Consider the following 14,197-nt stretch of genomic DNA (forward strand, 5'->3'; position numbering starts at 1 on the left):
GGGAAATAAACTATTTCTTTGTTAAAAAAAAAATACTTTAAAAATGTCGACGTGGGCTAACGACGACGACTTACGCGAACATATTTTCATTTTTAAATTGCCTATGGAAATATAGTTTTAAAAAGTATACGGCCACCTGCTACATATTTGTCTATTGTAAAACTTATCTAGTAACCTATTTAATTTCTGTCAAGCCATTTCCGTCAGTAGAAAAAAGCGCCAAATTTAAAAAAATGTAGGTGCGTAGAGTTATCGTCTCAGAAAATTTGAATTTCGCGCTTTCTTCTACTGACAAAGTTGTTTGACCGACTATATATCCAAATTTAGCAGATCCTATGCTAAGAGGAGAAAAGTGTACCTAAATATTACGGAGGCGAGAGCTATTCCAAATTTTATTTAGCATCGGAAAAACTACTACTACATATCTTGGAAGTCAAAGATATACTGGCAGCAAGTTAACAGTCGATAAAAATGTATTGCTGATTAGAAAGCGTATCTAAGAGCCTTGCTGCTCTTGAGGATAACAGGGAGAGGTGGAGTTACCTTCCTATTGCAGAGGTGTCGAAACGATTAATGTTGACAGAAAAAGGTCACTGTATTGTAAGTAAGCAATTATTGCAATTGTTTTGTAGCTTAATTTGTCTCAGGATTTTTGCAAGAGACAATCATAGTGTCTGATAACATCTGTAGGCAAGGCTTAAGTAGTAGGTACATAAATTTTATTCATATTGTAAATGTAAAACGTTTGGAAATGATTTTGGCGTTTGATGAGTAATCACGCAATAACGATAGCCCATTTATAGAGAAATCTTTATTTAATAGATATTATTAATATCTTTTAAATACGCAATTGGGCACGGGCCTCCTCTCATGTTCGAGAGGGCTTGGGCTATAGTCCCCAAGCTGGACCAATGCATATGAGTATATTATATAATGGTCTACAAATTAAAATACTGTATATTTACTTACATACCTACTGAAATCAAGATGCTCTAACACACCTCCAAGCTCAAAAACCACCCTACAAACTACTAATAACATAATATATAATCATGAATATAATTAAGTATTGTAATAAAACAGAGCACCTAGAAACAATCAAATTATATAATACATTATGTACGAGTGGATGTGTTATCCGTACATGCAATAAATCATGTTTATTGTCGTCTGTGTATGCGGATCTGCGGAACTTTAATATGTACGCGGCACGAACGGCAGATTATAACAGATGACACATGACCAATGACTCGAAGATAAGACGGTTATGGTTACATAATCAAACAAGATTACTGTTGTTACATTTATTTATAATTTAAATAATGTTTAATAAACAACTTCTGGTGGGTTATCTGAAGGACTGATTCCTTGACGATGTTATTTTATGTTTGAATTTAAGACTAAAATACTCGTACTGAGAATTATTTACGTTGATAAGTAGTCAAACTATTAAGTTTTGCAGGCGCAATTTAGATCTTCATTTTCATTCTTTAGTATCCATGTTGCTGGTATCCGCCACCACGGTTGCCATGGTTGCCACCGTAACCACCCTGGCCTTGTTGTCCAAAACCACCTTGTCCGCCTTGTCCGAAACCGCTGTCTTGACCAAAACCTCCCTGACCGGCTTGGCCTTGACCACCATGAGGGCCGTGCTGACCCTGTTGACCGAAACCACTCTGACCACCCTGTCCGTAACCACCCTGTCCATGACCACCTTGACCGAAACCCTGTCCTTGACCACCTTGTCCGCCTAATCCTCCTTGTCCAAAACCTTGGTCATGTTGAAAACCGCCTTGCCCGTGCTGACCCTGTCCTCCGTGTCCATTTTGTCCAAAACCTACATCATCTTGGATACCACCCTGACCGCCAAAACCGCCCTGACCGCCCTGACCGCCTTGACCGCCGTGGCTGCCGTGGCCACCTCCATAACCGCCGCTACCGCCATACTGGGAGTGACCTGAAATACCAAAGGGGCAAACTATAGAGACGGGACTAAATAAATATAAAGTCTAATGAGGCAGTGTTTTATTAGAAAGCATCAATACATCAATACAAAACGCATTAACTTTTCACGCATTGTAATAAAAAAACCAATTATGGCTTTTAGTTACCATTGTAAAGTTTCTGCCTGCGACTCCGTCTGATTTTAATGATGATGATGGTTGATAAAAACTATCCTGTGCCGATTCCCGGGCCTCAAACTATCCTGTGCCGTTCCCCGAGCCTCAAACTATCCTGTGCTGTTCCCCAGGCCTCAAACTATTCTGTGCCGCTGCCGTTCGGCGGGCCTCGAAACAATCTCCATACAAATTTTTATTTAGCATTTTAAGCGTAAAGTGGTAACAGGTAGACAAATTTCCTTTCACATTTATAATATTATTATAGTATTTTAGAACAGATCTTATAACTATTGTAATAAGATCCACCGGTGGACAGTTAACAATGTGGGAGATGGTACGCTAACAGATGTCATCTCAATAAAATTTTGCGAGATTTGACTTTTTAAGGTTATAAATTGCATGGAGATGACACCTGTCACCCATCAAGTTGAGAAATATTATAAATAACGTAAAAGATGTATGAAGATGGCATGTGGTACTGTTTCGAAATACCGGGAACTCACCAAAACACATATACCTACATGGCAAATACCCCGTTTTTTATCTCTCTGCGCAAATTTAATACCTACACAATTTTTTATTTTGTAGATTTAATACCCTTTTCATATTCATCTACATATATGTATTTATATATTATTCTATATTTAGCGGTCCTTCCATTAGTAAAAGACAATATGAAAAGACACCTACGATACTACATATCTTTGCTGGCGCAAATATCAAGGCGAAATTAATTACCAGCTTTACATGCCTATGAAACATGGACAAATCCTAATTATTAGAGTTTAATATACCAAACAGAAATATGGTTTCACGGGGCTTAACTAGGGAATGCTAACCGGTTAACCGGTTAACCGGTTACCCGGTAATTTGACCAATATTACAGTCGGTAAAATACCGGTAATTTCCAGCCGTAACCGGGAATTTACCGAACGTTGTATAGGCAAATAAAAATGTAACAACCTGTTGAATTAGCCCATCTATGTCTTCGTACTTACAAAAAAAAACAATTACTACGGTTTACGATTACGAAGAGACACTTAAAATACTTACTTTTCTGCATCTTATGATCTCGTCGGAGTAGGAACTAGGAAGCAACGTTTTGTGACAAATGAGTGGTCGCTAATCCCTCGCCCTTTCCCTTCTCGCCACCCCTACCCGACCCGCCTTACTATGTTCAGTGTCCTTTGTTTTAGTCTGTAGTGTCAGACAAGTGTGGAATGTGAAAGAACATTTTTTACCGTTGGTTACTTGTGTTCAAGATATCGTTCACGAATGTCTAAGCAACGTTCTAATTAATCGCCTAGATATTTAACAAACGCAATTATTTTATACATAATTAACAGAATGATCTGATGATGACATGTTCCTGATTCCAACTCCTATCTTAAGATCCCGGTAACGATTTTAGAGCAAAAATGTTAAATTGATAGATTTAGTCGTTGGAATTGTACACCTTTTGTTACGTAATATCTAAATAACAAGTATTGGTTTCTATTAGCACGTTTTTTCATCTTGCCTTTTAATAATGAGGTCGCAATCGTGCGTCCCCGGTAATAGGTGACGAGAAGGGTTAGTTTTTAAAAATTCATATAAATTATGGTAGTAAATTATACAAAATGATGTATAAGAACAGTTTCAGCAAATGTACAACATGATTGTTTAAGTATCAAAATTACGTTGAAATTAAGTCAATTTTCAGAGAAATTGTCACTTGTTTTGAAGTAATTTCTGGAGAAAATTGATTTCGTCTAACTTTCATTTACACTACTTCAAATTTATAGTAACGAAAATGTAGTTTATTAAAGTTGAAGTACAGGATATGTGTAATACAAAATTACCATTTTTAGCAGTCCAAACTTAACGAAATTTACAAATAAGATCGACAAAATCACTGCTTTTCGCGCGTTTACCTAAACGTCCATCAGAAAAAAACCATTACTAATTAAGTGAGTCTGTTTAAAAAAAAAGATAACAAGACGTGCTAATAGAAACCAGTACTTGTTATTTTTAATAGTTAACAAAAGGTGTACAATTTCATGCGCTTAATCTATCAATTTGACATTTTTGCGACTAAAATCGATAACGGCCTCATAAAGTGCAATTTTAAAGTAACTAGTGTTAAAATGATATGAAACTAATCTTGCTGTTAATTTTTTTTTTCTTATATTTACTAGATTTTAATGAATGTTGATTACGGTTTTAGTTACTTTAATAACAATATTATATTGATAGATGTGTAAATGCAAACGTGTATGACATTTAAATGACGACTGTCACTCTTTAGTTATAATTTTTGTTACCCTTTGATTACTGCGATTTTTAAAGAATTAAAAAAGTTTAATATTGCTTATTTAATGTACAAGTTCATTTCGCTTTGAAATGATACATGTTTGATTTTTTATTTAATATGATTAGTAAATATATCTTGTTTAATGTTTATAGTTTATTTTCATTATTTTGTTTTGTCGATGTTTCTATAACGTCCGTCCGTCGTGTAACGTAAAGATTACTGACGAAAATAAGGACACAATCAATAATAATGCAAAATCAATGTTTTTTATTTCATAAACGTATAACCGGTAATTTACCGGTTAACCGGTTAGTGGGACCTCGCGTCGGTAAATTACCGGTAATGAAAAACGCCCGGTTATTGCATTCCCTAGGCTTAACAAAATGCTGCTATTAATGAAATAGGTAGTACTCACCGAGGGCAGCCACTGCCAGAGCTAAGACTACGCACGCAATCTGTGAAATAACAACATAAGAATGTATTGGTAAATCAATTAAATAACAGTTTATAATATTATAATAATAGTCAAGAAATATTAATCTTATACAAGTTGGCCTAGCCCCACCGTAAACTAAATAAAACTAGACGACGATATATAGTTAGTTATATGTAAATAAATAAATTAAATAAATAAATTAATTAATAAATTGTGGGACTTAGTCAATTTGTGTAATAATGTCCTATAATATTTATTTATATTTAATATTTATATAATACATCCACTAGCCAGGAACACAAATTTGTGATAAACACACAAATAAATGCCCTAACCAGAAATTGAACCCGAGACCTCCTGCTTCGTAGGCAGGGTCACTAATACCACCTAGGCTAGATGATCGTTAAATAAAAAAACAATTTTACATGATATAAACACTAACAATAAAACACAATTGATAGCTAAACTAAAAAATAAAATTACCACTAAAATCAAGAATTAAAAACATTAAGTGCAATCTTATCGCAATCCCCAAAGAATTGTATTCCACTACGAAATAAAGCACGATCCATAGAAACTCAGACGTATAACCACAGAATTTTCAAAATTATATTGTGCAAAGTCAAGTGGATTAAAATTTTGTCTACAACAGGAGAAAATACGGGTGGTTTTTTAAAACATTGACGCGACACAATTTTTTTTTATTGCGATTTCGGGGTTGGTCCCACAGTAAAAGTTGCTCAGTATGACCTATATATTTACCTCACTATATAAGGCGGATCGAGAGAACATGAATATTATTTAATGAAGTAATTATAATTAAGGAGTCATCCAACTTGACTAAAATTGACAGACTCCTACGTTTCTACATACAAAATATGACTAAGGATCGAAAATTTAATAATACGTAGTACTTAGTTAAGGAGTCTGCTAACTTGACTAAAATTGATAGACACTGACGAGTCTCCATGCAAAATTTAGCTTCGTATTTTTAAGTCATATTTAGGTTTCTAATGGAAAACAAGACGTTCAGGTAAAATAAACACTTTACTTTTGTCTAATGATGCGAAACAGTGCGAAAAGAAAGTTACTTGTGAAAACTGATTTATAAATTAAATTAAACAAATAAACTTACTTTGAAAGCCATTGTGTAAGTGTTCTCTAGAAGTTATGTCTCGTGTCAGTCCAGCTTAATGTTTATATACCCGTCGTTATCTTAAAATTTGAGACGTGGCCTCTGCTTTTGATTGTTTATATTTACATACGTAAATTCGATTCTACTGAACAGATATCGTTATCGACTATAGTAGGCTGAGGTTAATATTAAGTTATTTGTAAATAGTTAGTAAATCGAATTTTAGTTCCTCAAATTAGAGTAACTAATTGAAAAACACATTACTTACCTTAAAATCAGCCAACTATACCTAGTCCAATATCTCCCAACTATGGCACTATGGTCCATAAGTAACTCTAATGGCTCCTCTTCACGATGGCCCAGGGTTGGACCAGCAAGGTGGCCATGCGATGGTTAAAAGCACGGACTATGGAATGGGCCACGTGTAGATGTGTACGCATCATCGCTGGCCCACTACCATTGATCTGCGGACGAAAAACCGACACCGTGGCCATCCCATCGCCATCCCGCCGCGCCATAAGCCATCCGACACCACTAACCTCTCTACACGCTGGCCCCTCTTAGAGGGTCAGTATGATGGCCCATCGTGTAGAGGAGCCATAATATCTTAGTTTAGGTACCACTATTATATACTGCTACTATAAGTGGCGGAAAACACCTAGGAAGTATTATTGTTTATGTATTATTTTCTGTGTGTTTTCTGTTTAAGAGGAAAGAAGCCGGCCGATTCTACATACAAACGTAGTCCCCATTTTCCTCTCTGGACATTGATATTTTGGAAAATATTTTTACATAATTTGATGTATATAACCCATAGCTATGGCCCTACGTTTGACTTGCTTGTAGGGGCATAGCTATGGTTGATATACAACAAATTTTCAATAATGTCAATATCCAGAGAGGAAAATGAGGACTAAGTTTGTATGAAAAGGTGATTTCGCACGGGTCCTTCACTTTCGTCTTAAAACATAATTTGGTCGCATTACGGATGTTCTCTGAGCTATAGCTATAGCTTATAACCCCAAAAATCGAAGTTCGTCAATTGCGGGCATTTTTCTCTGTCACTCTAATTACATCTTAGTGAGAGTAAGAGATAAAGATCCCCGCAATTTACGAATCTCGGTTTTCGCGGCAGGCCCCTCTGTCCCTCACTGGCGCACGCGGTATAGCACATCTGTACGATCCTATCAAGGATCCTACCATTTATGCATTTGAAACATTCATCCGCCATACCTAATAAAATTGCATATTCAGAGCAAATCGCTCTGTTAACACCAACCTCTTGATATTGACAGACACTATCTCTGAGTATCTCGACAGGGGTAATCAGGTGGATGTCGTGTATTTCGATTTTAAGAAGGCTTTCGATCGCGTAGACAATGACGTGTTGATGAGCAAGCTGAATGCTTTGGGCTTCTCGCGAAAGTTATTGCTTTTTTTTCGCCAGTTGTCTACGCGATCGACAGCAGTACGTTCAACATGAGAGTTTTATTTCGGCTCCTTACCATACCAGATCCGGCGTAAGTCAGGGCTCGATACTGGGTCCCTTCTTATCTGGGATAATGATTAACGACTTGGAATCGGTCGTCAAGTATGCAAAAATAACAGTTTCTGGTAGAGAGTTCCACACATTTACTACACGATTTGGCAATAAGTGTTTCCTAGGGTCGCTAGCACATGGAGTTTTTTAGAGTGTCCTCTCAACCTTACATTCTGGCTTGATATATATAGGTCTTTAATATTTGAATCATTGTAGTGTCCAGACAAGATTTTGTATGTCTCAATAAGATCGCCTCGCTCCCTTCTGTCCTCCAATGAGATTGAGATTGTTTTTGAAAACTAGGGTTCGTTATCCGCAATGTCAAGGATTTCCATGACACTGGGGCCATTGCAATGGTTTTCAACGCCTTAGTGAGGAGCAAGCATGAGGCCTCATCTATTATATGGAATCCGTACGAGTCTTCGTACGCCTTACTTCTGGAGAGAATCCAAAAGGCCTTTTTGCGATTTCTGTACAAAAAAAGGTATGGGTACTTTCCATTCTTGTACCCAACAAAGATTTTACTAGACTGCTTTGGATAATTCTCTAGAGGTGAGGCGCAACAACATGCTGACTACAGCATATTGCGCGGTGACTTGGACTGCCCGGAACTAGTAGAACCAGTCTTGAGGTTGTAAGTCCCGGATATTCCTCGAGTGTTCTTGAGGCCGCGAACGCGTCCACTCTTGGCCGTACCGGCGGCGCGCACAGTATCGCGCAGAAACTCGTCACTTCTCCGCGCGTTATCGCTGCTCACTCAATGCACTCTTGACATCAGAACCAGAGTGTGACTTGTTTGCGTGGATATGGACAAATGTGTGCCAGGAGTGTCTGAGATTCTGTGAGATGATGGATGATAGGCCTTCCAGCACTTGCATTTGATTTTTAATGAATATCTGTATTTTATTTTATATATGTTTTGTATTTGTATAGTCTAATTATTCGGTGTATTGGCATATGCTGTAAAAAAATTAAAAAATATTATAAGTACTGGGTTTTACCCAGATTGATAAGAAGATTTTTATCAGTAGGTATTCAATCATTAATGTCTATCAAGGACTTCATTGATATCTGACTTATATGTACTACGTTGGTTTTTACTCCTAACTACGATACACGATGATTGCATCAGCAAAAAGTATGGCTTTAGATTTCGTAGCGTTAAAAAGATCATTGATAAAGATGAGAAAATGCGGCATAATATGATCGTGTTTATATCTTGGAGCATAATTCACCCGTCACTCTCACAAGAACATAAATGCCTTGTCAAAGGCGATATTGGGATCTCCAAAGATATTTATTTATCTTAATGCCTAGATAAGTGGCAATAATGAAAGCGCAATAGCTGTACGATTCCTACTCCGTTAAAATAGCAAAATTACTCATAAAGAGTTCTTATTACTTGAAGAAGTCATCAGTCATCAGATCAAGTCAGTTTATCGTGTATTAGTTGTACGGCTTTAGTAGTTTATTGCTCTCTCCAGAGACTTACGATTTCTACACGTCACATTTCAAAAATCGGTACAATACTTTGGCCGTTTGTGTGCTTAGTTATTAAGTTAAAATAATACAGCATGTTTATATTTAACTGACACAAATGTATATTAAGACCGAAACTAACTGCCATCAAACAGCTTTCCAGTGTGGCAGTAAGTACTATTTTAATGTAACACCTATATATACCGTGTCTTATGAGAATAAATGATTAATAATAAATCGTTGAATGCCTAAGGCCGAGGATGAAAATAAGTTTTTAGTAGGTATTTAAGGTTTTAATTATTGTATATAAGTATTTTAATTTGTAAGGTATGTATCTATGGATCTATTAGGCCTTAGTTGCCTGAAAATAAATGATTTGATTTGGCTTAATACTAATAATTACTGAAGCTGAAGAATTAGGTACATACATAACAGAAGAAAACAAGAACTGAATGATTGAAAGCAATTGTCCTACAGGATTACGACCTGACGATCCCCGGCATTGAGATATCGACGGAAGAATACATAAGTACTCATATCCACAATATCTTCCGATATTTCTACCACGCGCCATATGAGGTTTAGTGTATCAGGATGTAAAGTGAAATCGGAAAAGGAAGGGTGTGTCGGTACGCGCTGGTGGTTAATTTCAAAACATTTATTTACCTACAAAGCTGTCAGTTGGTGATCCTTATTCTAGCCAGAGGTTAGCAGGCATACCTAGCGAAAAGTCCTATTTATATAAAAATTGCAAGCGTGATTTTGTTTGTCGGTCCGTTTGTCCGCCACACGCTTAAACCACTGAACCAATTTAGATGAAATGCAGTATAGAGACAGTTCGACTCCTGAGAAAGAACATAAGATAGTTTTGTCACGGAAGTTATCATTCTGCACAAAAAAGTCGCAGGCAAAAGCTAGTGAGTCATACTTATCGGTCAGGTGTGATATAGTTTGGTATACCTAATATTTGAGCCGCTTTCCGGAAATCATTTAAAATTGACTAATATACAGTTACTGGTAGGTAGGACCAGGTACCTACTAGGTGCCTGTAACAGGCCACACCTTGTACCTATAAATCATGCTTACATGAAAGAAGCGAGCAGTGCGTCTAGTAACTCGCTTATGCTCAAAACACACGATAATTATAAGTAATGAAATAACAACGACAATACTCTATGCTATTGTAATATTTATTGGTAGGTAGTCGAAGGTATACAAGATAAAATTTGCATTAATATTTACATGACCAACCGTGTTGTGTTGAGATCTGCCGCCAACCATTTCTATGGGGAAAGCCGAAATGGATGTAGAATCTATGTGTGTGTATCCAATCAAGAGGCTTTTTTTAATTTCGTTTAGTGCCATTTGCCAGCACCGTAGCCCCAGCCGCCGCCGTAGGCGCCGAGACCGCCGAGAGAGCCTACCACCGGGCCTCCAACAGCCACAGGGCCACCAGCGAGACCGACCGCTACCGGCGCAACGCCTACTACACCGACGCCGCCAGCGCCGAGCAGCAGTGCTCCGGCTTGGGCCTGTCTGGCGGCCGCGTCAGCGACAGCCTGAGCTTGAGCAGCGCTAGCGGCGACGGCGGCCGCCTGTGCGCGAGCCGCGTTGGCGATGCGAGCGGCTTCCACGGCGCGGGCCTGAGCGATAGCCAGACCTTGGATACGGGCGGCGTTGGCAAGACGGTCAGCCTCGGCAGCGCGGCCGGCCTCAATGGCGCTTCCCGCAGCAGCGCTGCGCGCAGCCTCTACGGCCCTAGCGTTCTCGTATGCAGCAGCCTGAGCCCTCTGCAAGTTAGCGATGCGCGCCGCATCCAAAGCCCTAGCGTTGTTGATAGCGTTCACTTGTCCAGCACGGGCGGCGCCTTCGGTCACACGGGCTCCCTGTATAGCGGCAGCGGCCGCGTTGGCGATGTTAGCGGCCTGGACGGCCTGTGCGTTGTGGAGGGCGCTGAGTTGAGCCGCGCCAACAGCGGCGGCGTTATTGAGAGCCTGGCCGCTGCCCACGAGGGCACCACCGCCGATGAGGCCGGGGCCTCCGGCGACGATGGCCGGGCCACCGATGAGGCTGCCGCCGATCAGGCCAGGGCTGGCGATAGAACCGTAAAGTCCCGATTGTTCAGCATTGGAATCAGTAGCGACGGTGTCTTTCTTCACACCTACGAAATATTCAAATTATATTACAAATAATACAAGCCACAACTATATTAGATTGACAAAAGCCGAACCTTTGCTCCGAGGATGTAACCGGGAACGCGGTTAGATTAATAAGATCATTTAGACATATAGCTACAACCGAAAACAATATAAGTAGGTACTTATTGGGGTATATAACTAAACATCAGCGAAGCTATACAGTGAAAATTTTGAAGTTTTTGATTAGGCTGATATAATATGATTATTTTTAACTCACCTTCTCCGAAAGCTTCATACGCCAAAGCGATGACAAAGAGAATCTGCAAAACATTTATTTTTATAAACTTTGACCCTATACTTATTCATTAAATCAAATGATTTATTTTATTTGAACTCAATCACTTGAAGCCGCTGCACTTTATATCCACAGAAGAATCCTTACCGTAAAACGAGACATCGCTAGGTATGTTTTGTTAGTTCGCTACAGTACACCTCCGAAGCAAACCTTGGAATGTAATGCCTTCCACCAAACGCCTACACTTTTATAGTGAACCGAAAATTATTTACATGCATTTACAATGCTGATGCCGCCCCATTTGAATACTGCAGCTGAAAAAAACGCTTCGACCGGCGGCGGCGGTGGTGGTGCGTGAAACACACTATTCGGGCGCGAGATGCGCGTGTGCTAAGTTTTCTACTTGAAAAACCCTCAAAATATTCCATCACAGTGCTTCGCTAAGAAACACGAATTTTTTGTCATAGCTGAACTTATTATATTCGTCTCAATCTCAATACCCGAAGGACGTCAGTCACAGAACATCAGTTTCCGCAAAAGATCGAGTCGGTCAAGCACTGCTGCCATTCGATCGGGATCTTGCATTTTCGCCAGATCGGACCACCAAGTTGGGGGGCATTAAACACTCCGCTGCTCGTTATTTAAAATATACCAACTTAGGTATCTACATATACAGTCGACGTCAAATATATGTGCACACTTTTGGACCTTACTCCTTTGTAATAAGGTGAAAAATGTAAGCATATATTTGACGTCGATATATGTAATCATATACAAACATGCAACTAAATTTTTCCTGAGGTCATAATCCCAGATGATTATGTTCCCGCCAAACGGTAATTAATCAGATTGTGAAATGCGATGCATATTAAGTGCAGTAGCCAGTGACGTGTTGCACAAGGGTGATGCAACTTCGGCTCCAAACCGCTTGTCCGGCTCCTCATTACATACTTGACATCGCAAAAACGACCCACAATACTTGTAATGCGAGCATTAGATAGCCGGTTCCGTATAAAATATTGTGCGATTTTTTAATGTTCTAAACCTGATCAAGTGATCACAATTGTAATCGGTGTGTAGTTAATGCTGTTTTACTGGTGGTATGAACTGGTCAAAATGCGTGTAGCATAAATCGGTAACAACGAAAATAAATATTTGTTATCGTAAATACTAGTTTTTAGTGGAAACGCGTTTTCCCTAGTTAAAACTAGTTTTCTGTATCGCCTGAGTGAAAATAAGTTTTCACTAGTGTTAGTTTTAACTGAAATTCTAATCCCGACCCCCGCGCGTGAATGCCGCCCGTGATTGGTAATTTTTTTATAGATAATTAAATTTTCCGTTCTTTTTTTTAATTTTTTTACTACAGCGTATTGAATCGAAATGAATATGAGCTGGGACGAGCGCATACATGAAAATAGTTCGGTACGAAATCTTAATTCGACCATTAATAATAATAATAAAATTCTTTATTGTGCACTACTAGAGAAAAGTTCATATTACAAAAAAAGACAGGACTTAAATGAGTAGGTAACAACAGGCGGACTTATCGCTATAAAGCGATCTCTTCCAGATAACCTTCAAATAGCGAATCGGTGGCAACAAATATGCTATTGGGCAGTGCAAAACAAAAATAAAAAAAATACTTATAATATATTAATTTTAAATATGACCATTACGATGAGTTGAAAAATGAATACCTACCTAATTACGGTTCCAAATTAATTTAAATGTGTCGATAGAAGCAACGGCAAGAGCCACGGAGACAGGGCACGTCTCTCTGTCAACTACTACTACTCTAATGAATCTTTGGCTCTCTCTCTCTGTTACTACTTCTCTAATGGTTCTTCGACTTTCTCTCTCTCTCTTTATTACTACTACTCTAATGTCTCTTTGACTTTCTCCCTCTCTCTCTCGCTCTCTCTCTCTCTCTCTCTCTCTCTCTCTCTCTCTCTCTATTACTATTCCTCTAATGACTCTTTTACACTCGCTCTTTCTCTTTATTACTACTACTCTAATGACTCTTTGGCTCTCTCTCTATCAAACTACTACTACTCTAATGCTCTTTTTAATTGCTGCTTATAAATTATTCTGATAAAATTCATTACCAAACTGTGGTAAGCAGTGGTTCTCTAGTAGTGCTACAGGTCCCTAATGTACGGTGCACTAGGCGGGCAATTGCATTCATCGCGTGTCATTGCTATTCGAGGATCCATTCATTAATTGTATTTACTAATTAATTAATATGTAGTAATTCGCACTATACCTATATTGCATAAAATACTAACTAGTACACATTAATTAAACCGAATAAGTGATTGCAAATCAAAACTTAACATCGATTATGTTGCCATTTCCAAAAATGTTACGCCATCCTCTTCATCTTAGCGTTTCCCCTGTTACATACCTATAAAGAACCAATGGGAGCTGGCTGGGAGCAGGACCCGCGTGCGCACGCTCGCGGGTCCTGCTCCCAGGCCAAACCATCACAGGCGCCCGCGTCAGTAAACGCTATTCATACAATGTCTTATTAGACGGGGCGCCCGTTCCGGATAATCCGCGTCAGCTAGCGGAAGCCCTAAAAGACCACTTGCCTTTTGAGGTCAATAGGGTATCGACCGTTTATTTGCTACATCTCGAATATTAAGAGGGGAGTCTGGCTGTTAGGACTTGATGGCGAAGACGACTACCTTTTTTGTTCCCGACAACTACTTACGTGGTGGTAGCCATCGCCTCCTAGCGAATGGAACCTTTCACAAGTTAG

The 14,197-nt window shown here is 38.9% G+C and overlaps 2 protein-coding genes across 2 annotated transcripts; both read right to left on the minus strand.

The window, feature by feature from the left end:
- Positions 1-1,289: 1,289 nt before the first annotated feature.
- Positions 1,290-6,737, minus strand: LOC133527991 (uncharacterized). Its single transcript, XM_061865226.1, has 3 exons — positions 5,985-6,737; positions 4,829-4,868; positions 1,290-1,957 (listed from the first exon to the last, which is right to left on the minus strand). Exons 1-3 carry the CDS (start codon positions 5,994-5,996, stop codon positions 1,491-1,493), a joined length of 519 nt encoding a protein of 172 aa, XP_061721210.1. The 5' UTR covers positions 5,997-6,737; the 3' UTR covers positions 1,290-1,490.
- Positions 6,738-10,174: 3,437 nt separating this feature from the next.
- LOC133527986 (spidroin-1-like) lies at positions 10,175-13,766 on the minus strand. Its single transcript, XM_061865220.1, has 3 exons — positions 11,584-13,766; positions 11,419-11,461; positions 10,175-11,164 (listed from the first exon to the last, which is right to left on the minus strand). The coding sequence occupies exons 1-3, from the start codon at positions 11,596-11,598 to the stop codon at positions 10,359-10,361; spliced, it is 864 nt and encodes a 287-aa protein (XP_061721204.1). The 5' UTR covers positions 11,599-13,766; the 3' UTR covers positions 10,175-10,358.
- Positions 13,767-14,197: the final 431 nt, after the last annotated feature.

Source organism: Cydia pomonella, chromosome 18 (genome assembly GCF_033807575.1).
Source record: "Cydia pomonella isolate Wapato2018A chromosome 18, ilCydPomo1, whole genome shotgun sequence".
Taxonomy (NCBI): domain Eukaryota; kingdom Metazoa; phylum Arthropoda; class Insecta; order Lepidoptera; family Tortricidae; genus Cydia; species Cydia pomonella.